Source organism: Gambusia affinis, linkage group LG18, assembly GCF_019740435.1.
Source record: "Gambusia affinis linkage group LG18, SWU_Gaff_1.0, whole genome shotgun sequence".
NCBI classification, from domain to species: domain Eukaryota; kingdom Metazoa; phylum Chordata; class Actinopteri; order Cyprinodontiformes; family Poeciliidae; genus Gambusia; species Gambusia affinis.
In genome coordinates this window covers 1,103,207-1,127,651 of record NC_057885.1, presented here as the reverse complement: position 1 = coordinate 1,127,651, position 24,445 = coordinate 1,103,207, and the positions used below count along the sequence as shown (strand labels likewise).

General features: G+C 37.5%; 2 protein-coding genes and 1 long non-coding RNA gene across 6 annotated transcripts in view; 1 reads left to right on the top strand and 2 right to left on the bottom strand.

The window, feature by feature from the left end:
* LOC122819986 (oxysterol-binding protein 1-like) overlaps positions 1–24,445 on the bottom strand; it is a 173,317-nt gene that overhangs the window by 11,172 nt on the left and 137,700 nt on the right. The window lies entirely within an intron of this gene.
* On the top strand, positions 7–4,291 carry LOC122819988 (mucin-2-like). The gene is made up of 7 exons (XM_044097099.1): positions 7–1,101; positions 1,218–1,282; positions 1,821–2,005; positions 2,099–2,406; positions 3,299–3,360; positions 3,439–3,587; positions 3,708–4,291. The coding sequence occupies exons 1-7, from the start codon at positions 169–171 to the stop codon at positions 3,794–3,796; spliced, it is 1,791 nt and encodes a 596-aa protein (XP_043953034.1). The 5' UTR covers positions 7–168; the 3' UTR covers positions 3,797–4,291.
* The window catches only part of LOC122819994, a 45,073-nt gene continuing 25,923 nt past the window's right edge, over positions 5,296–24,445 (bottom strand). Inside the window, exons 11-13 of one of the 3 annotated variants that reach the window (XR_006368703.1) lie at positions 17,565–17,627; positions 17,394–17,459; positions 15,414–15,567 (exon numbers count right to left, since the gene is read on the bottom strand). This is a non-coding gene — a long non-coding RNA (uncharacterized LOC122819994). Of the gene's footprint in view, positions 5,577–6,086; positions 6,319–15,413; positions 15,568–17,376; positions 17,460–17,564; positions 17,628–24,445 lie in introns of those variants that run through there. The other 2 variants (XR_006368699.1, XR_006368702.1) reach the window with 2 other exon arrangements.

Genomic DNA, 24,445 nt, shown 5'->3' with positions numbered 1-24,445 from the left:
GCTCCAACCACAACAACAGAGGCACCAACCACAACTACAGTAGCTCCAACCACAACAACAGCAGCTCCTTCCACAACCACAGCTACTCCAACAACAACATTTGCTCCAACCACAACAACAGAGGCACCAACCACAACAATTTCTCCAACCACAATTTCAACTTCGATCATGACAGCGTCTTCAAACAAACCAAAAGATCCTTTAACCACAACTACAGCATCTCCAACCACAATCTCAGCAGCTCCAAGAACAACTGCATCTCCAGCAACTACAGTAGCTCTGTCCCCAACAGCTTCTCCAACAACAACCACAACTTCTCCATCGACAAATAGAGAGGCTTCAACAACAGCTTTTCCTGCCACAACAATTTCTCCAACCATAACCACAGCAGCTCCAACTACAACCACATCGGCTCCAACCACAATCACAACTACTGCAATAACAAGCTCTGCTCCAAGCATTACAAATACAGCTGGCTCAACCATAACTACAAATTTGCAAACCACAGTGGCTCAACCCACAACTGCGATTTCCCAATCCACTGGAATTGGTGCAACAGCCACCACCAAAACTTCTCCAGCTACATCCATTGAAACTATATCCACATCCTCAAATTTTCCTTCAACAACATCAGCTTCCTCAGTAACAACAACTGCTGGAGTTTCAAGTCAAACATCTCTTACAGAGACCACAGTATCTCTTAACACATTCACAGCTGCCCCAACTATGACCACAAATGACTTGATCAGAACCACAAATGCTTCAATCAACACTTCTGCTGCTCCAGCAACAACTACACCTGCTCTAATTACATCCACAGTTCTTCCTTTAACAACCACACCTTCCCTGACTGCAACAATTCCACCAAACACGACAGTTTCATCTTCCACCACAGCTGCTTCAAAACTATCAGCAAACCAAACCTTATTGTCATCTACTCAAAATCCAACCACAGCTTATCAAACAATTCCAGCTACTACAACTGTAACTTCTGCTCCAGTTTTTTATGTTGGAGTGGTTGTTTACGAACCATTTGATGAAGATCTCAAAAATAATGAGAGCCAAAAATTTAAGGATCTTGCGGAAAGGATCGTAGCAGTAGTAAGTGCCATAGTAAAATATATCATTATGGTCATATTTTCAGACATTCAATTGAAATATTAAAATATTCAGTTATACAATATTCTTATCATGTTACTTATTGTTTTGTCCTACAGTATGACATGGTCTACAGGAAAACTTTCGGAGCCCTCTTCATCCGTAGTTATGTCATTGCATTTAGGTAAGCTTATTTATTTATTTTTCTTAATTCAATTTTAAATGAACATACAAAAATTAACATTAAAGATCTAATCCCCACCCTTCCCTTACCCACACAAAACTTCACATCATAAAACACTTACACAGTCAAGACAACATGATAAAAACACCTCATTGATCCAAACCTTTCCACAAACATGAAAAAAGGACAGTTATACAGGGTATTAAGCAGGTACGGGTCTGTACTGTAATTTTAGTACAGGGTCCCATATTTTCTCTAACACATTGACCTTATCTTCGTTATATCATCTCAGTCTTTCCAGATGTATTTGTATTTGCTAGTTCTCCCAACCACAAATCAAATGTGGGCAGAGTCCTTTTTCCAAAATCTCAAAATCAACCTTTTAGCAATCACCGTACCAGACAAAACAGCCATTTTCTCATTTTTAGTGGCTGTTTGCAAAGCACTGGAGACCCCGAATTATTTTTTAATTTTTTTTAAATAACAAAATGAATACATGTTTTCCTAAACTTGGTTATATTCTGTGTTTATATTGCAGAGTTTCTTTGGCATCCCGAATTCGAATGAATGTCACAGAAGTTGAAGTTGGGGTGGAGTTTAACCAAACCACGCAACTCCCAAGGAACGAAGACGTACAAAAGACGTTATCAGATGCTATATATTCACACGATAACAACACTATTTTGAATGTCTCATTTTCACCTGGTTCTGTCCAAATAATACGTAAGTAAATTGTGGTCCGACACTACACAGAAACAGAGCAATGTAAGTTTATATTTAAGCAGCATTGTCTTTTTTCTTTTCTTTCTCTGGCAGGCACACCTTTGACAACCACACCGACCCCTACAAATACTACAGTTATTACCATCGCTCCAAACTCAACTACAACTCCTGCAGTTGAACCAACAACCAACAGCACAACTCCATCTACTACAGTTAAACCAACAACCAACAGCACAACTCCATCTACTACAGTTAAACCAACAACCCAAACACCTCCAACTGTGGAGGCAACAGTCACAAAGAAACTGACTTTTAGGTCTTTTGGCGAGACCTTCACCACTGATTTGTTGAACCCATCATCTGCCGCATTTAAAAACCGAGCTGCACTTATAAAGTTAAATGTAAGTCTTATTTCAGCTTATAGCAAAATATTTGTAAAAGACCTTTAACAAACAACACCTTCAAGTTGATATTTGTTGTGAGACAGAACCATAAAGCTCTCTAAACATGTCTAAATTATTTTGTATTCAAAAAATTTAAATTGAACAAAAGAAACAATTTTCTATACCACAGGAGGGCAAGGGTTAGAAAAAAATCTACACCTTGCCCTGAATGGTGTAGATTTATTCCCTGATTTAGATTTAGAACATGCTTTCTGGATCCTGAAAGGGAAGTTGTTCATTTGTTGACAAGCTCCTCCCATCTAAAGGGTCAAATACTGGTAAATATAAATATAACCACACGTGATATAAAAATTAAAAATACATCCATAAGTGTGAAATTATGAGTAATTTAAAAGAAAAAAACAATGTACACTTGTATGGTTATATCTGAATCTATAAATAATTCCAGGGTAAATATAATCTTAAAGTCACTCAGAATTGGGTGTTATATTCTCTGATGGCACTTTTAAAATATCAAATTATGATTCAAATTGTTTAGTTATATAATTAACCTTTAACCAACTTCTGTAGAACCTTGTCAGTTAATTCTTTATTTTAATCCGGTGGGTTTAAGAAACACACTTTGTAACATGCAGGGCAAAAATTGGTTAAAATAATGTTTCTTCAGTTCATGAATTCACATTTTCCTTTAGCAAAGGTTAGTAATATCTAATAGCAGTGAAATACCACACATACACAAAAGGTCATGCTTTATACTGATTTTTTTTTTTCTTTGCCTAAACTAACAGGAAAAAATGATATTTGATGTGATTTCAGGATTTGGATGAGTGATATATAAAGAAATTATAACTTTAATTTACAGAACAATATTTTTTTTGTCTTCCTGCAGCTGGAACCTCTCTTTCAGCGAGCGTTTCCTACGTTACGCGACTTCATTGTAACTTCATTCAGGTACAATTGGCAGACAATTTTAAACATTGTTAAATATGAATTTGGACAAATTAACTAATGTTTTTGTTTCATTTTTAGCAACGGATCAATTATCAACAACATGAACCTTAAATTTTCAGCAGCGTATGTACCTGGCAACATTCAAATTACAGAGGTTTTGATGAAAGCAGCTCTGAACGTCACAGATTTCAACATCGAGACTACTTCTATTCTTGTGGACGACACACGTAAGCTAAATTACATTCACATAAAAATAAGTTAGCATTGCAATGATACAGAGTCTGGTATATAACAGAGGAGGGTTTGCTTTCAAATAAGGTCATGTGTCTTCTTTTCCTCACTTGCAGAAGTATCAAGTGGAGTAAGCCACAACATCAGCCTCATCACTGCACTCAGCATGGTCCTGTTGTCATGGCTTCTATCAAACCAGCAGTAACGTCTCTGCTGGTTCCCAGAGGAAGATGTGCTGGAAAATGTCAATTCTTACTGGTGTGAAGAAGGACATTCTAAAAATTCACTCATGACACTTTAAATCTTTAAAAACATTTATTGAAACTTTATTCTGTATAACAGTGACTGTGTTTATTTTAATTTTCAGGCTATTCAAGTTTGTTCATATCAGTTCTTTCTTATTTATTTATGTAAATTTAATTATTATGGTGAATTAATATAATTTATAATCTTTGAAAGGTAAAATGAAGGTAATGAAGGATTATTAAAGTCCAAGACTGTTTATGTAATCGTTAAGATTTCTCTCTCAATGAATATTGTAAGGCTGTCTGATCAATTTCTTGTATGATTGTCTAGTTTTTCTTTTTCATTTAGCTGTATTTATCACACAAAAATATTCTGTATTCAGTTTTCTGAAAGAATTTTGCTTATTTTTTCCCTGTATAACTATCAATATAATAAAGATAAATTATAAAATACAGTGTTGGTCCTAGATTAAATTTACCAGAGTGTCCAAGGTGGTTAGAACATGCTGGCATGGTGGCAGGAGGTGATAATTGTTTTTATGGGGACACATAGCAAAAAATGAAAGAAACAGAAAAATCTTCATTTTATACATTATGTGAAGCTCCAGATTGCAGAGCGCTTGGGGTTGAAATTTAGCCTGGAAACTTGAATTGAAAAGGTCTTTAATCTTTTTCTAAACCTTAATCAGCATTTAACATATAAGTTTTTAATGACACAATTAAAGGTAACAAAAGTTTATTAAACAATCAGATTATAAAAATTGAAGCAAATTTAATGGAGAAAAGAAAACAACCTCCAAAGCTATTACATTATGAAGGCAAATTATTAATGTTTAAACTTAAAACAGAACAGGACAACTAAACGGAGTGGAAACCTTCTAATTCTCAATATTGAGCCACATCTTTGAACTTGGTCATATTGACATTTGGCCTGCTTCACAAATAACTGATCAGAGGATTACAAAACATTCAAATAGAGGCTTTTTTAACAGCTTTGAATGAAGGGTGTGGGCAGAAATATTTATTTTTGTCAAGACAAACTTAGTAGGATGTCATGAAAGTTTCAAAGCGATAGACATAATCAGTTCTCAGAATAGCTGAAAGAGGAATGCTACCCATCTGAGCCTGGATATCAGACTATTTAAAAATATTACATAAGTATGGTACCACAAAGTTCCTGGAAAAAACTTTTAAGACTTTAATTTATGCTACATAAGTTTACAATACAATGTGACAGACATCACAATAAAGAAAATTCTTTCTGAATTTCACATTTGATTAAGTACTTTTGTCCATTTTTCAACCTCAATATAAAAATTTTAACTGGTTAGAGTGGAAGTGAACTGGAACCAGTAGCAGTGTTCTGATGATGTCACACTTTCCCACGTAGACTGGAAGCAGGATTGGTCATACTGGTCTCTTTTAAAGCTCATGATTTAAAACACAGCTGGCTGACAGCACACAAAGTGAGTTTTTAATGCCCTTGACAGATACCATAAAGTTATTGTAATGTTTTTATTTCAGTTATTGTTTCAACCTTTTCATCCACATAGAATGAATTGATACATAAATAGATAAACAATATTTGATTTACTGCTAAAAACATCCCCATCTCGATGCACCCCCAACACACACGCACACACACGCGCACACACACACACACACACTCACACACATCCCAAAGGCATAAAAGTGACCATCACAACAGCATCCTGGGATGTAACGTGCCAGGTAAAGTTACTAAAAAATAATAATTAAGAAATATACATTTTGATTAATTTACTAATCAAAAAACATACTGCAGTAAAAATATAAAAGTTAAAGAAACAAAACAGCTGATACACAATAAGAATGAATTGTTTCTTTTCACACAGTCTGATTTAAACAAGTCAAAACAAAATGCAAAACACGACACTGAATGCAAAGTAAAATGCAAAACTGCATTTCTGTTTTGTTTTCAACTGATATGATTTTCCTATCGGCTCTGTTTGCATTTTAACTTCCCTGTTCTGTGTTTCTGACGTGACCACAGAAACTATAAAACAACAAAAGCAATTTTATAATAAACAATAAAATTACATAAGATTATATTTACAGGACAAACTGTTATACTGTTTTATTTTATTTTTTTGTTCAACTTTGTTCTCAAAAGTTTCTTAAGAAACATTAAATCTTAAGTGCACAAATATTGTGTAAACAAAAATGAAGCATAGACATAAACACAAACTGGAAGACTTTCTTCAGCCTCACCTGCATCATCCAATCGCTGCGTCGTGTGCTTCTACCACAGCCTATCAGCATCGGAGCGCACCTCAATACTCTCCTCCATCTGCGGCTCCATCTGCTCACCAGCTGAGCTTCAACCCACCTCCATCCCTTCTTCATTTACTTGGTTTAGGAAATGTTTCTGTCAGGACTCCGGGTTCTTGGGTTGAGATCCAGTTGAGCACAAGTAACTGGTGAAGGGAGAGATTAATATTTCCTTTCAAACAGGAAGAAACCTAAGGGTTAGTATGAGAGACAGAAACATTAAAAAAGAAAATATACAAAGTTAATAATTACAAACAATCTATGAATAGGAAGCAGAGGGAGTATTTGTCAGAGTGGGGAAAATCGTTAATTTATATTCAAGCAGCAGAAACTTACAAAAATTACAACCTGACCTAATCTACGTGAACTATAAGTGCAGTCAAATATACATATTTTATGCTCCAAACTTCAAAACTGTGAGTACTTCATACACAATGTTTGGGAGATCTTTAAAGAAAACCAGAACATTGAATCTGGAGTTTCTGATCCTGAGCTAACATCAGGTGACAGTTGGGACGACTGTCTCAATTTAACAGAAGAAAACCTCCAGCAGTTTGAGTCTGACAGGACAGGAACCAGACATTATAAAACACTGGGCCACACGTCTTTGTATGGAAACTGACCAACCACATATGATAATGCTAGACAGTATGACCTGAAGACAATATTCAAATATTTTCAGGTGACTTGCAAGAAACTTGTTTGAATAATGGCCGTAGGGAGAAAGTTATTTTAGTCCAAGTTACATAGTGGGGTATTATATTAGTGCAACTGAGAGTTTGACCATTGTTTCACTGGACAGAGAAGGATCTGTGCAAGGAAGCTGAGTGTCTATTGATTAAGTAATTATTTCCAAATATTAGCTCATCAATGAGGTCTTGGATAATGGAAATACTAGTATAAAGTCATTAGCATATGTCAAAAACATTTCAGCTTTCATTTTTGGTGAGTACTTTTGTTCATTTAGTACCCAGTGGACGTATTTTTGCCACGTTGTATACGGTATGTTTGCAAGGACAATGCTTGAGCTTCGATTTTAATGTGTAAATGAGGACATGTAAATCTCCTAATTAGAAATGCATAATTAGCTATTTGCTGTAAATGTTTAGTTGATCTTCATCATCTTTGTTTCAATTTTACTCATTTATAGATTAAATTTAAACATGGTGTTCACGTTTAACTAGCAATAATTAACTCTGGAGCTGCAAATTATTGCAGAATTACAAAATTTACAGTTCCAGATTGTGTATAAATAACAGACTGCTGTTAGTTATATTTTTCAAGTGATCTACTCTTCTGTTTCATTTAAGCAAACATCTGCCAACTCTCAGTGTGACCTTTGTTCATAGCTACTCCATGATTCTGGGGTGCTTTGGCTTTCATCTACATTTACATCTACATTTTTGCATTTTGATTATTTCCTTGTTAATCTGCTTCATGTTTCATGATAAACGTTTTCTCTGTAGTCCCAATGCTCATACTAAACTCTATCCCCCTCTGTGAAGTCTGTACTCAGTTGCACTGCATATAAGGGTAGAAAAGCGCACAAAACGTAGAGTTGGGACAGTACGCACCTATGTTGTCATGTTATTATGGCTTGTTGAACACAGAACAAAACTATGTTGAGTAATCAAAACTCCAAATTCAGTCAAATGTTTTATAAAACCGTAATAATTATTTTGATAGAGAAAATGGGAATGATTCCTTATACCTTATTATATCATATATAAGGTATATTCATTATATCTCTTATAATGTGAAAAAATTCTTGTGCAGCTTTAGACTAACTAGTCAGAAATATTAATCTACAGAAGAACCTCAGTTAATAAGTGAACATTTGTTTTCGTTTTATTAGAGCGGTCTATTCAAAGATGCCAATTGTATTTTTCATAAGAATGGTTACAAAAACATGAAGCATCAATTTATACACCAATTAGGAGAACAACATATATCCAAAATCTCATCCACCATGAATAATGTTCTCATGAATTTTCTTGTTCCTCTTTTAATTTTGAATAGACCAAGCATGAAATTCAAACTTTTTGCATGTATGTTTTGCATGTCATTTGCCTATCTGACTTCAAGGTAAAAATGAAAATATTAAATGAACAACTTCTGTAACAGAGAGCCAAAAGAAAAAAGCTTGAACCTCAAACAGCCTTTTGTTTACGGTATAAATAATACTTTTAGTGTGGGCTAACTTTGAAGATGATTTAAATGTAAATGTTTTTCATAATGAAATCAAGAAAAATCAACGCTGTCTCTTGAAGTACATGAGTCTTTCTTGATGTATTTATGACTTAGATTTGTTTCAGGTTTAAATTAGCCATAGTTTCACCAAATAGACAAGTTTGCAAGCACTAGCAAATGTTCAACATCCAAACTGCTGTATTCAAATGTTGCTGCTAATTTTGTACACTTTGTGCTAACAGGAACTCCTCCTTTCTTAAGTTAAAATAAATGGATCTAAATGTCAAGTGTTGGTTTTGCAACTTCAGGAAATGTAAGTTTTGAATGTTTGATTTTTCAGATTACTGTACTGTCACAATGGAGTTTACATGGATCTCATTAATTCTTGTCACTCTAGCAGGTAAAGTATGTCAAGTTAAAGTCTCTAAATCTTTTGTTTCTGTCTCACAGAATGCCTACAACCATTTACATATGTCTTGTTTCTAAGGGGGATGGACTCAAACTAAATTGTTTCTAGATGCCTCTGTAATGTGTGACGAAAGTGGGGAGTAGGTGTTCAGGTGTTATTAGCTTTTATTATGTTCTATTTTTACATTTTTCATAACATGCAGGTCCAGCGAGTACAACCACGACAACTCCAAACACAACAGCAGCTCCAACCACAACAGCAGTGGCCTCAACTACAACAGCAGCTCCAACCACAACTACAGTGGCCTCAACTACAACAGCAGCTCCAACCTCAACAACAGTGGCCTCAACTACAACAGCAGCTCCAACCACAACAGCAGTGGCCTCAACTACAACAGCAGCTCCAACCACAACAGCAGTGGCCTCAACTACAACAGCAGCTCCAACCACAACCACAGCAGCTCCAACCACAACAGCAGTGGCCTCAACTACAACAGCAGCTCCAACCACAACAGCAGTGGCCTCAACTACAACAGCAGCTCCAACCACAACAGCAGTGGCCTCAACTACAGCAGCTCCAACCTCAACAGCAGTGGCCTCAACCACAGCAGCTCCAACCTCAACAGCAGTGGCCTCAACCACAGCAGCTCCAACCACAACAGCAGTGGCCTCAACTACAACAGCAGCTCCAACCACAACAGCAGTGGCCTCAACTACAACAGCAGCTCCAACCACAACAGCAGCTCCAACCACAACAGCAGTGGCCTCAACTACAACAGCAGCTCCAACCTCAACAGCAGTGGCCTCAACCACAGCAGCTCCAACCTCAACAGCAGTGGCCTCAACCACAGCAGCTCCAACCTCAACAGCAGTGGCCTCAACCACAGCAGCTCCAACCTCAACAGCAGTGGCCTCAACCACAACAGCAGCTCCGACCACAACAGCAGTGGCCTCAACTACAACAGCAGTGGCCTCAACTACAACAGCAGCTCCAACCACAACAGCAGTGGCCTCAACTACAACAGCAGCTCCAACCACAACAGCAGTGGCCTCAACTACAACAGCAGCTCCAACCACAACAGCAGTGGCCTCAACTACAACAGCAGCTCCAACCACAACAGCAGTGGCCTCAACCACAACAGCAGCTCCGACCACAACCACAACAGCAGTGGCCTCAACCACAGCAGCTCCAACCACAACAGCAGTGGCCTCAGCTATAACAGCAGCTCCAACCACAACCCACAGCAGTTCCAACCACAACAGCAGTGGCCTCAGCTATAACAGCAGCTCCAACCACAACAGCAGTGGCCTCAGCTATACCAGCAGCTCCAACCTCAACAGCAGTGGCCTCAACTACAACAGCAGCTCCAACCTCAACATCAGTGGCCTCAACTACAACAGCAGCTCCAACCACAACCACAACAGCAGTGGCCTCAACCACAGCAGCTCCAACCTCAACAGCAGTGGCCTCAACCACAACAGCAGCTCCAACCACAACAGCTGCTCCAACCACAACCACAGCTGCTCCAACCACAACTACAGCTGCTCCAACCACAACAACAGCTCCAACCACAACAACAGCTGCTCCAACCACAACCACAGCTGCTCCAACCACAACCACAGCAGCTCCAACCACAACCACAGCAGCTCCAACCACAACCACAGCTGCTCCAACAACAACCACAGCGGCTCCTACCACAACTACAGCAGCTCCAACCACAACAGCAGTGGCCTCAACTACAACAGCAGCTCCAACCACAACAACAGCAGCTCCGACCACAACAGCAGTGGCCTCAACTACAACAGCAGCTCCAACCACAACAACAGCAGCTCCAACCACAACAGCAGTGGCCTCAACTACAACAGCAGCTCCAACCACAACCACAGCGGCTCCTACCACAACCACAGCAGCTCCAACCACAACCACAGCAATTCCAACCACAACAGCAGTGGCCTCAACTACAACAGCAGCTCCAACCACAACAGCTCAAACAAGGCGACTGAGTTTTCGGACTTTTGAGACCTTCACAACTGATTTACTGAACCTGTCTTCTACAGTATTTAGGAATCGAGCTGCACTGTTAAAGTCCAATGTAAGTGTTACTCTCCCTGGTATTTGCATATTTGTGTCATCATTTTTATTGGAAATTGCCTTTAAATTTAACAGATTGTGAGACATAACCTTTAAGTTTTAACAACCAGGAAAAATATATTTTCAGAAAATAAAAATTGACTATGTATTTATATATGAAGAGTGCCGATTCAGGCTGTGAAGATCCAGTAATGCGGCTACATACGTAATCCAAATTTTGACTCGATTCTCAGCCTGTTTGTAGTTGCTGCCGGAGCTCAGCATTAACACATTTTCTTCATTTGGGTAAATGTAAGTAAAACAAAGCAATAAATAAAATACCAAAAATATTTAAACTATGATTAGAACTGTCCATCCACTAACTTATACACTAATACAGATTAAACTCTCTTTTGTCCAGTTTTTCTTTCTTCAGATAGATTTTTTAATTCAGCATGTATCAGTTTGATTTAATTTCAGTAAAATCTCACACAGACTCAAAAACATCACGTTATGCTCCATAACCTTTTGGCACAAGTGGATGATTATTAAAAAAGAAAAATCACTGAGCCAAACTACTAAACTATTAAGAACATGGGGGACCTTCTGAGAAATGTTAAATGTATGTGTGTGCGTTGGGGTGCGCAGCATGTGTGTGGTGTGTAAAAAATGGTTTAGTTTTAATAATACAAATATTTCAATCTTTGTGCTGAGTTTTGAGTTTTGAACTTTAAAATTAACCATTTACAAAAGCTTTACATCTGTCTCTCTGAGTGCAGCTTGAACCACTCTACAGGAATGTGTTCCCTTCATTGCGCAGCTTCACTGTGATTTCTTTCAGGTATGATTTGCAGAGAAATTCTGATTATTGTTAAATATAAATGTGCACCAATTAACTGATATTTTCTTATGCTTGCAGCGATGGGTCAATTGTCAACAACATTGATCTTGAATTTGCAACAGCATCCGCTCCTAATAACACCCAAATTGTGGACGTTCTGGTCAAAGCAGTTACAAACATCACAGTTTTTGTTATCGACAAAGGTTCGATTGTCGTGGATGTCACATGTAAGCCAAATTAAGAAAATATATTATGTAAATTATGCAACGTTTGCTCAATTTCAGAGAAGTTTGATAAAATAATGTCCTGTGTCTCTTATTTGTTACCTTTGAGTCAAACTATCATTTTATGTATTTTGATGTTTGCCGGAAACCTGTAATAACAAATTGAAGAATTTGTAATTAATCAAAATGCATCATTTGAACCAGGTAGGTATACTTGAAACAAAGACAGAGTTCCAGTTCCAAGTTATTTCAATCATGACTAAATCCACACACAGAAACATTTGTTTTGAATTATGACTGTATACAATTTGAATTTGGATTTAGAGGAAGTTTGAATGTTATGGCTTTTATGAAGGGGTTCATCCAACCATAGCAATTCAGATGCAGTGAAAATAAAAATGTCTTTATGCTACTAAGTGGTCAAAGTTATTTGACCACTTAGTAGTCAAACTCTTTCTAAGTGGTTGTTCTGCTTGAGTAGTTACTCCTTGCTATTTGTCTAGACAAATCACTACTGCAGACTTACAGGCCAATCTCCAATCTCCTCCCAGTCATCAGAAAAGTTATTGAAAAAGTTGTGTAAACAGTTAAATAGCTTCCTAACGATAACCAACTGCTTTGACTCCTTCCAATCTGGTTTCCGGTCTCACCACAGCACAGAAACTGCCCTCGTAAAAGTGTTCAATGACATCCATATAAATACGGACTGTGGGAGAACCACAGTGCTGGTTCTGTTGGACCTCAGTGCAGATTTTGACACTGTTGACCATGACATATTACTGAATCGACTGGAGAGTTGGGTCGGACTCTCCGGTCCAGTGCTTAACTAGTTTGAATCTTACATAAAGAACAGGGATTTCTTTGTTTCAATTGGAAACTTATCATCAAAGAGGTCAAAGGTCACATGTTGGGTACCCCAAGGATCAATCCTAGGACCCCTCTTATTCAATATCTATATGCTCCCACTGGCTGAGGTTATAACAGGAAATAATATTAGCTACTATAACTATGCAGACAATACACAGCTCTACATTACGATGTTACCAGGTGACTCTGAACCCATCCAATCACTAGTGATGGACACTGACCTGAACATTCAGAGCCACATAAAGGCAGTTACAAAGTCAGCCTTCTATCACCTGAAGAAAATTTCCAGGATTAAAGGACTAATGTCTCAGCCAGATCTAGAGAAACTCCTTCATGCGTTTATCTTCAGTCGTATTGATTATTGTAACGGCATCTTCACAGGTCTGTCCAACAAATCAATCAAACAGCTGCAGCTGATCCAGAATGCTGCTGCTCGCATTCTCACTAAAACCAGGAAGATACAGCACATAACACCAGTTTTAAAGTCTCTCCACTAGCTCCCTGTCGCTCAAAGAATATACTTTAAAATACTGTTGTTAGTTTAAAAATCACTGAATGGTTTAGCACCACAACACATTAAAGATCTGCTGCTGTTGTATCAACCTTCCAGAACCTCTCAGGTCTTCTGGTTCTGGTCTGCTCTGCACCCCCAGAACCAGAACCAAACGAGGAGAAGCAGCATTCAGCATCTATGCACCAAAAATCTGGAACAAACGTCCAGAAAACTGTAAAACAGCTGAAACATTGACTTCCTTTAAATCTCAACCAAAAACCTACTTGTTTAGAGTTGTATTTGAAAAGTAATCAATAACAAATTTATTGACGGAACCTGATTTAATGTTCTGTTTTGACTGTTGATTCTATCTTGCATTGTGTTTTTGTGTTTGATTTGATGTAAAGCACTTTGAAATGCCTTGCTGCTAAAATGTGCTATACAAATAAAATTTGATTGATTGATACTCGGTTTTAAAGTTACAACAGGCCTAAAAAAAAACTCATTCTGAATGGAGCAGAACTGACCAAACTGGAATCTCATCCTACAGGAAAGATTTTGTGAAAAAAAAAATAAATAAAATGCAATGAGAATGTTTTGTATAGCTGTCCTAACCTGTTTGAAGAAGCATTATATGATATAATAGGAAGTGCATTTACTACTCCCAGAAAATTAGAAAAAAAGTGTATTGATCAATCTGGTGTCAAATGGCTGGAAATATCTTGGTAATACAAAGTGACCAATGTCCAATGTCAGACTTGAGGACTTTAATAATATACTTCTAACCTCATTGTGTCTTTAGATCCTGAAAATCCAGATGGCCTCAGAGCATCCAGTCAAGATGAGACCAGCATCACTCTGCAATGGAATAAATTGAATAACAAAATCAGCTTTGTTCTCCAGTTTAATGGCACAGAGACATTCATCAGTGCACCAGATGGAGATGGACTAGTAAACCACACAGTGTCATCTCTCACTCCTGCTACCAAATACACTTTCACTCTCTTCTCTGTGTTTGACAACATAAGAAGTAGAGGAGTACAGCTTACAGCTGCCACTGGTAAGATGTTTAATGTAATCTCCATGTAGTATTAATGCTAATGTGTACAGTTTTGTATTTGGCACCGGTGATTTACATGTAACATCTGCATCTTAAATGTTGCTAAATGTTTTATATCCATCCATCCATCTTCTTCCACTTAACCGGGGTCGGGTCACGAAGGTAGCAGCTTCAGAAGGGAGGCCCAGACTTCCCTCTCCCCAGCCATTTGTTCCAGCTCCTCCGGAGGAATCCCAAGGTATTCCCAGGCCAGCTGAGAGACATAGTCCCTCCAGCCTGTCCTGGATCTTCCCCGGGGCCTCCTCCCGGTGGGACACCTCACCAGGGAGGCGTCCAGGAGGCATCCTGACCAGATGCCCGAGAAACCTCAACTGGCTCCTCTTGACATGAAGGAGCAGCAGCTCTACTCTGACTGAGCTTCTCACCCTATCTCTAAGGGATAGGCCCAGACACCCTACGGAGAAAACACATTTCGGCCACTGGTATCCACGATCTCGTTCTTTCGGTCAAGACCCAAAGCTCATGACCATAGATAAGGGTGGGCACGTAGATCGACCAGTAAATCAAGAGCTTCGCTTTTTGGCTCAGCTCTCTCTTCATGACGACCGACCAGTACAGTGCCCGCTTCACCACAGACACTGTGCCAATCCGCCTGTCGATTTCCCACTCCTTTTTCCTTCATTCGTGAACAAAATCCTGAGATACTTGAACTCCTCCACTTGGTGCAGGATACCCCCCACCCCCAACCCGGAGAAGGCACTCTAACCTTTTCTGGCTCAAGACTATGGCCTCAAATTTAGATGTTTTAAATAAATGCTTCATATTTGTTTGAAATTATGTCAGAAATAGCCCAATTGTTGCAACTTAATCCAGAGACCAGATGCCTCCATGAATATATTCATAGCCCATAGTGAGGAGCAACAACTGGCCAAGACACCATTATATTGTTTGGGAAGATTAAATTTTCGAAAATCATTTTTTAAATTAAAAATTTTACTTAAGCAAACCTCTGTTTTCACAACAGAAAACAAACTCATTGTGGTATTAAATCCAAAAAAATTAATCTACCACAAAAGGGAAATTCAGGTGTAATACAAAAAGACTTTTGACTGTAAAATAAAAAGCTTCCTGTATTTTCTTTCTTTTTCCACATTTGAAATAACACTGCAATGCATATCAATAAGCTTCCTCTATTCATATTGTGATTTTAGCTCCAAAAAATCCAGATGGCTTCAGAGCATCCAGTCAAGATGAGACCAGCATCACTCTGCAATGGAATAAAGGAAACAACAATATCAGCTTTGTTCTCCAGTTTAATGGCAGAGATACATTCATCAGTGCACCAGATGGAGATGGACCAATAAACCACATAGTGTCATCTCTCAATGCTGGAACCAAATACATATTCACTCTATTCTCTGTGTTTGACAATATCAGGAGCAGTGGAGTCAACATTACAGCAGCTACAAGTAAGATCCAAAATAATCTGTCTTGAAATACCAAACCTGAAGAACCACTCAGTCAGCAAGACCTGGACAATAGTAGATGCTTTTAGTCCCAGGTTGATACAGAAACTGTGTCTTCAGTAAATACAACAGTAATTGTAAGATGTTTTCACTACTCATTGTCCAAAGTGGTCAAATCCATGGCAACAATCTCAATTGGTTGTGACGCCAATAGATGACTCATGAAGGTGTCTAAAGTTAAACTTTTTAGCAACCTGGCACCTCTGAGACTCTTGTACCCAACTGTACAGGAGGCAGTTTGTGACGTGTCCTGATACAAGGACTTGATTTACCCATTACTCAAACTGTGCCAAATATTTCCTTTCAACAGTTGCTCAAAAGAGGACATGAGAAAAACACATGGTAGAAAGAGGCCTCCACATGGTTGCATCTAATGAATAGTGGACCAACAGTACGGTACATGGAAGACAGCTAACACTTGGATAAATAAGACTGATGAACCATCTTAAAATAGTTAACTTATCATGAGTTTGTTCTCGACAAATTGTACAATTGATATAATCAATAACCAGATCCCTAAAATGTATTTTACCAATTGTAAGCCCTTAGCAAAACCCTGAATATGATAGGAAAAATACAAAAACTGCATATGTCAAACCGTTTCCTGAACTCATATTTTTAGTGAATATTTATATAAACAGTTTGTAAGTGATCCAATAGAGTATAATGGCCAAGCAGAGCAAAGAAGGCCACAAGTAAAAACCTATTGTGTATGCAGAGCTCCATTATAATGCAGTCAGAATAATTGTACTGGTCATAATAACAGGACCAACGTACAAGATTTCTCAAGTTAAATATCAAATCATAGACATGAAAGTTTGGCAAAGCCACACCTTCCTCCTCCTGTAGTTTAGTTATCTGAAGATAGATTCTTTTATTTTCCAATAGCTATGACTTTCAGATGTGTAAAATTGTTGATACTTTCAAAAGTGAGGTTATTTAGGTCTTGGACTCGCTCTTATTAATGAAGGTGAATCGGTTGGGAAGGAAACATAAAGCAGGACATCATCTGCATAGAGAGAAACCCTGTGCTGCACACCTTCTGTCAAAATTATAGATATATCTTTGCTACAATAAAGTAAAGCTTTTTCTACAGTAAACACACATTTGGGGTATTCCTTCAGGAGCAGAGTAGAGACAAAGCTTTCTAATGTTGATATTAACAAGCAAAGATATGGACTTTACATGAAGGTTCAATCCAGAACATAATAGGAGATTGTGCTCAACTTACTTCTCTATCCATTTCCTTCTTGGCATAAAACTTTCATAGGAATTAAAGTTTCTCACTAGTCCAGCACAGTAACACAATTTATGATTTAAAGTCTATTTGTTCATAAGACCAGGAAACTAATGCAGTCTGATTTACAAGGATAAAATATGAGTGAAATCTGTGAACATACACTTGCAGAAAGTGACTGGAATGTTTTGTGTTTTAGAAGATGCAAAAGTCTTTAAATCAAGTTAAATATTAATATATGTTTCTTCTTCTTCTTCAAGGTCAGATCAGGTTAGCTGGTGCTGGATCTTATCGATGTTCAGGAAGAGTTGAAGTCTACCACAACAGTACCTGGGGAACGGTCTGTGATGATCTTTGGGACTTAAAGGATGCCAATGTGGTCTGTAGAGACTTGGGCTGTGGGACAGCAGTGAATGCTAATAGTCAAACCATCGATGGTCAAGGAACAGGACAGATCTGGCTTGATGATGTGTCATGTTCTGGCAATGAAGCTTCACTTACACAGTGTCAGCACAGAGGATTTGGGATACACAACTGTGTACACAGTAAGGGTGCTGGTGTCATCTGTTCAGGTAAAACAAATTTTTATTATTGAAAAAAACCTGTTTTTTCAAATGATTTTATTTTTATCTACATCCAAAACTTCCATAAACACAAGGAAATAAGTGGATTTGTTTTGAAAAGTAGTAACTATTCAATATATTATAAAATTTATTTCAGAAATTCAATTTCCAGAGTGTAATCTAATGTAGAATTTCCCACAGGTTGATATTTTCTGGAAATTGCATGAAGTTGTCACTATTTTTTATGATGATGAGAATATAGGATAAGATCAATTACAAAAAAATCTTATTAATACAAAATGTGGGCCTGATAATAAGTATGTTTATTTCCTGCTTAAAGATTGAGGCTAAAGTCTTCGGGGCTTGTTCAAATGAAGAAATGTGTTAATCTTGGCCATCTAAAGAGATTTTATTGGGCCCAGTTTGGAGTCGATTGCAAAGGGTGACCTGTGTGTTGAGTTGGCCAAAGTTCATGCAACTTGCCAGTCTTTTTCAAATAACTCTTGCAATAAATCTTCCTTCGAAGCATTAACACCATCTTGACATCTTGAATTCTCCCGTGGTCATACGAGAAAGAGTGTCGTAAGAGGGTTTTTTTTTTTACCCCTGTGCGCTGTCCAGTACAGTTGCACTGACCCTGAGTGCGCTTTTATGAGATTTGATCTAATGGAATAACCCCTCCCCTTCTTACTGGGTGTTTTGCCAAGACTGTGGGAAAAATAAGCTTTTAGTTTACCAGATGGCAAAATTCATGAACAACTACACATTCCATGTACAAGAACAATACATAACATCAATTTTGGACTTGCACACATCCACATACAAAAGGAATAAATTCCCAGCCATTTAACTTCCAAAACACAATTTGAAAACTGCACAGTCTGATATACAAATACAAACTATGAGTGAGATTTGTGAAAAAACATTTGCTGAAAGTCCCTGGATTTTCTTGTGTTTCAGAAGATGTAATATTGTTTAAAACAATCCAAATAATATGTGTTTCTTCTTCAAGGTCAGACCAGATTAGCTGGTGCTGGATTTTCTCGATGTTCTGGAAGAGTTGAAGTCTATCACAACAGTATCTGGGGAACGGTCTGTGATGATTATTGGGACTTAAACGATGCCAATGTGGTCTGTAGAGAGTTGGGCTGTGGAACAGCAGTGAATGCTAAAAGTCAAGCCTTCTTTGGTCAAGGAACAGGACAGATCTGGCTTGATGATGTGTCATGTTCTGGAAATGAAGCTTCACTTACACAGTGTCAGCACAGAGGATTTGGGATACATGACTGTGGACACAGTAAGGATGCTGGTGTCATCTGTTCAGGTAAAATTTACTTCTACTTCTGGATAAATGCAACATTCTTTTGAAATCATTTAATTTCTATTTACATAAAAACAACCTAACAGAAGAAAACAAATTTAATATTTTTGAAATCTCAGTAGCTACTTGATTGTGCTATAAAACAAAACTCACTGTGTGGCTCAGTTACTCCACTGGGATAATAATACATTTATTTCTATTCATAAGTAGAATTTCAAGAAGGTCTTGAATAAGCACAATTTCATAATATTGTCTAATAGAACATTATAAACCACTTGGATGCATTTTTTGTAGGAGGAAACATTCATATAAAGTCTCAAGGGGAAACAACAGCTCAATTTGACAATTTAAACACTCATTTCAAACCGAATACTATAAATGTATTGTTGAATTTCCATGTTCCAAAGTAGACAGTTCCTTGTTGGTTAGTGCAGGAGTCTACATTTCTGTGCTATTAATAAATATACAGTTGAATAATTGATCATCTGTTTTCAGGCATTTTTACATGTGAGTGTAAATGTAGAGTTGAGTGGCCAGAAGCAGAGTATTTGTATTTCATGTTACAAGAGGCCCTGAAACAATTCATTCTGAAAGGAGCAGAACTGATCAAACTGAAATCTCATCATCTAAGAAGGATTTTGTGCAGAAAAATGTAATGAGCATGTTGTATATAGCCATAGACTGTCCTAACCTGTTCAAGAAGTACAACAGGTCACCTTTAAGGAAATGTATCACCTCTGACTGCAAGAAAGATAAAAACAAAACAGTTTTGTTCAATCTGGCATTAAATAGCTAGAAATATTTTGGTCATTCAAAGTGACCTATGTACAATGTCAGATTTTTATCATTTTCTTCTAACCTCATTGTGTTTTTAGAGCTTGAAAATCCAGATAACTTCAGAGCATCCAGTCAAGATGAGACCAGCATCATTCTGCAGTGGAATAAAATAAACAACAATATCAGCTTTGTTCTCCAGTTTAATGGCACAGAGATATTCATCAGAGCACCAGATGGAGATGGACCAATAAACCACATAGTGTCATCTCTCACTGCTGCAATCAAATACATTCACTCTCTTCTCTGTGTTTGACAACATAACAAGTAGTGGAGTAAACCTTTCAGCTGCCACTGGTAAGATGTTTAATGTAATCCCTACAGAGTATTAATGCATATCTGTACAGTTTTGTATTCAACAGGTTATTTACATGTAAAAATTGGAATTTTGTAACATCTGCATCTTAAATGTTGCTAAATGTTTTATATTTGTATCAAATTATGTCAGAAATGGCCCAATTGTTGCAACTTAATCCACAGACCAGTTGCCTCCATGAATATATTTCTAGCCCATAGCGAGGATCATCAACTGGAAGACAGTATTATATTGTTTGGAATTACTAAAAATTCAAAATTATTTTAAAATATCTTATAGAAACCTTTGATTTTACAACAGAAAAGAACAAATTCCAGTCAAGATGAGACCAGCATCACTCTGCAGTGGAATAAAGGAAACAACAATATCAGCTTTGTTCTCCAGTTTAATGTCACAGAGATATTCATCAGTGCACCAGTTGGAGTTGGACCAGTAAACCACAAAGTGTCATCTCTCAATGCTGGAACCAAATACACATTCACTCTATTCTCTGTGGTTGACAATATCAGGAGCAGTGGAGTCAACATTACAGCAGCTACAAGTAAGATACAAAATAATCTGTCTTGAAATACCAAACCTGAAGAACCACTCAGTCAACAACACCTGGGCAATAGTGGATGCTTTTAGTCCCAGGTTGATACAGAAACTGTGTCTTCACTAAATACAACAGTAAATATAAGATGTTCTCCCTACTCATTGTCCAATGTGGTCAAATCCATGGCAACAATCTCAATTGGTCGTGACGCCAATAGATGACTCATGAAGGTGTCCGAAGTTACATTTTTAACAACCTGGCACCACTGACACTCTGGTACCCAACTGTACAGGAGGCAGCTTGTGACGTGTCCTGATACAAGGATACATTTTGTTTCAGTAACTCAATTTCCAGACTGCCATCTTATGTAGACGAATTACCCACAGATTGATATTCTCTGTAAATTTGAAAGATTTGCCACTATTTCTTATGATGATGATGAGAATATTGCTTAAGATCAATTACAAAAAAACTTTATACAAAGTGATACCCTCCTCCTCCTGCAGTTTAGTTATCTGAAGATAGATTCTTTTAGTTTCCAATAACCATCACTTCCAGATGTGTAAAATTGTTGATACGTTTAAAAGTGAGGTTAGTTAGGTCTTGGACTCGTTCTTATTGATGTTCAACTGACAGCCTGAAACACTGCAGAAATTATTAAGAAACACTAGAGCAGAAGAAGGTGAATCGGTTGGGATGGAGACATAAAGCAGGAGATCATCTGCATAGAGAGAGACCCTGTGCTGCACACCTTCTGTCAAAATTATAGATATATCTTTGCTACTCTAAAGCAAAGCTTTTTCCACAATAAGCACACCTTTGGGGTATACCTTCAGGAGCAGAGTAGAGAAACCTAGAAAATTCCTGAAGAAATTTTACCGGGGTCTGCCTAAATGTGCCTGTGGGTTTGGACCCAGCGTTCTGGTAGTAAACATTAGCATTAATGCTAAGCTTAGCTTAAAAATTGCAAAGTAGCATGTGGAGAATCACAAGAATGTTGACTAACATGGACTTTTAACATTCTTTATGTGTATCAGCTAAGAAAAGCCAAAATGCTAATGTTAGCATTATTGCTGTGCGTAGCGTGTGAGATACCACTAGCATGTTGTCTGCAACGAACTTTCTATATTCAGTGTCATAACCACAGCTAATAAGTTAGAAATATAGCTACAAGCTTCTTTTAGTGAAAAGGCTAATGCTAATGAACAAGGTAGCGAACTAACCTGAGTGAAAATATATTGCAGCCTAATATTATCGGACCACCTGCAGTAGTGTACTAACCTGTGGGGGATATTGAGGCCTTTATATTAAAATTTTCAGTAAGTGTCATATTAAATGCCCACACTAATCCAATGTGTAACAATGCTCTGGATAAACCAGTCACATAAAGCCAAAAAGAGCAATTACTTGATGTAAAAATTGTCAAAGCTTTTTTTTTTAATTTTCAGTAACTAATCCCATGTGTAGCAGTGATTGGGTTAAATCATTTATATAATTCTCAAAACACAAGTAGTTCTTAAGACCAGCTCAGTCCCCCTCTGTAGTAACTGACAGTTCCGCCATGTTGTAGTTCTAACATTCAGTCTTTGTAGTCCTAATGAGCAGCTCAACTTTCATGTGAGTGAAACAAAAAGGGGGACACAGAATCCTAACACTGTCTGAAGCATTTAGCTTTTCTGAACTAAGCAGGCCGAACATATACTTGCCTTTCAGGAACCGTAAGCCCGATCCAAAAAGCATTTGAAGCATATGAGAAGGCTTTTTCTTCTCTCCGATAGTACTGCAATTCATATCTGTAGCTCTCGCTGTACTAACCTGAGAGAAAAAGAGAGCAAAGGCCTGAGAATAATATTCAGGCTTTTATTTTGAAATTTTCTGTAAGCTTTATTTTAAAGGGCTACACAAATGTTGTGAGTAACAGTGTTTGGGTAAAATTAGTTATATACAGCCCATAACAGCAAGTAGTTCTAAATGCTAGGTCAGTCCTCCTCTGTAGGCACTGAGTCTTCCACCATAGTTAGAACTACAGCGATGGCGTATTTGTAGTCCTAAAAATCAGCTTAGGACTACAAGTCAGTCACTGCTCTTCCTATGCATTGCTATGGGTAGGCCCCAATAAATAAAGACACTCTATTGAGTGTAGAACAATAGGTGCCTGCCATGCAATGCATATTTTTACCAATCTAATCAATGGGCAGGCCCTAAAAAAAAGAAAACTTTCTAATGTTGATGTTAACAATGAAATATATGGACTTTACATGAAGGTTCACTCCAGAACATAATAGGAAATTGTGCTCAAGACACTTCACTATCCATGTCCTTCTTAGCATAAAACTTTCATAGGAATTAAAATTTCTCACTAGTCCAGCACAGTAACACAATTTATGATTTAAAGTCTATTTGTTCATAAGACCAGGAAACTAATGCAGTCTGATTAACAAGGATTAAATATGAGTGGAATCTGTGAACATACACTCTTAGAAGATGACTGGAATGTTTTGTGTTTTAGAAGATGCAAAAGTCTTTAAATCAAAGTTAAATATCAATATATGTTTCTACTTCTTCTTCAAGGTCAGATCAGGTTAGCTGGTGCTGGATCTTCTCGATGTTCAGGAAGAGTTGAAGTCTACCACAACAGTACCTGGGGAACGGTCTGTGATGATTATTGGGATATAAATGATGCCAATGTGGTCTGTAGAGAGTTGGGCTGTGGGATAGCAGTGAATCCTAAAAGTCAAGCCTTCTTTGGTCAAGGAACAGGACAGATCTGGCTTGATAATGTGTCATGTTCTGGAAATGAAGCTTCACTTACACAGTGTCAGCACAGAGGATTTGGGATACACAACTGTGGACACAGTGAGGATGCTGGTGTCGTCTGTTCAGGTAAAATTTACTTCTACTTCTGGATGAATGCAAAATTATATTGAAATCATTTAATTTCTATTTACATAAACACAACCTAACAGAAGGAAACAAATTTAATATTTTTGAAAACTCAGTGGCTACTTGATTGTGCTATAAAACAAAACTCACTGTGTGGCTCAGTTACTCTACTGGGATAATAATACATTTATTTCTATTACATCCAGTAGGATTTCAAGCAGGTCTTGAATAAGTACAGTTTCATAATATTGTCTAATAGAACATTATAAACCACTTGGGAGCATTTTTTGTAGGAGGAAACATTTATATAAAGTCTCAAGGGGAAACAACAGCTCAATTTGACAATTTAAACGCTCATTTCAAACCTAATACTATAAATGTATTGTTGAATTACCATGTTCCAAAGTAGACAGTTCCTTGTTGGTTATGCAGGAGTCTACATTCCTGCTATTCATAAATATACAGTTGAATAATTGATCATCTGTTTTCAGGTGTTTTTACCTGCGAGTGTAAATGTAGAGTTGAGGGCCAGCAGCAGCCTATTTGGATTTCAAGTTACAAGAGGCCCTGAAACAATTCATTCTGAAAGGAGCAGAACTGATCAAACTGAAATCTCATCATCTAAGAAGGATTTTGTGCAGAAAAATGTAATGAGCATGTTGTATATAGCCATAGACGTGTCCTAACCTGTTCAAAGAAGTACAACAGGTCACCTTTAAGGAAATGTATCCACCGCTGACTGCAAGAAAAATAAAAACAAAACAGTCTTGTTCAATCTGGCTTTAAATAGCTAAAAATATTGTGGTAATACAAAGTGACCTATGTACAATGTCAGATTTTTATCATTTTCTTCTAATGTCATTGTGTTTTTAGAGCTTGAAAATCCAGATGACTTCAGAGCATCAAGTCAAGATGAGACCAGCATCACTC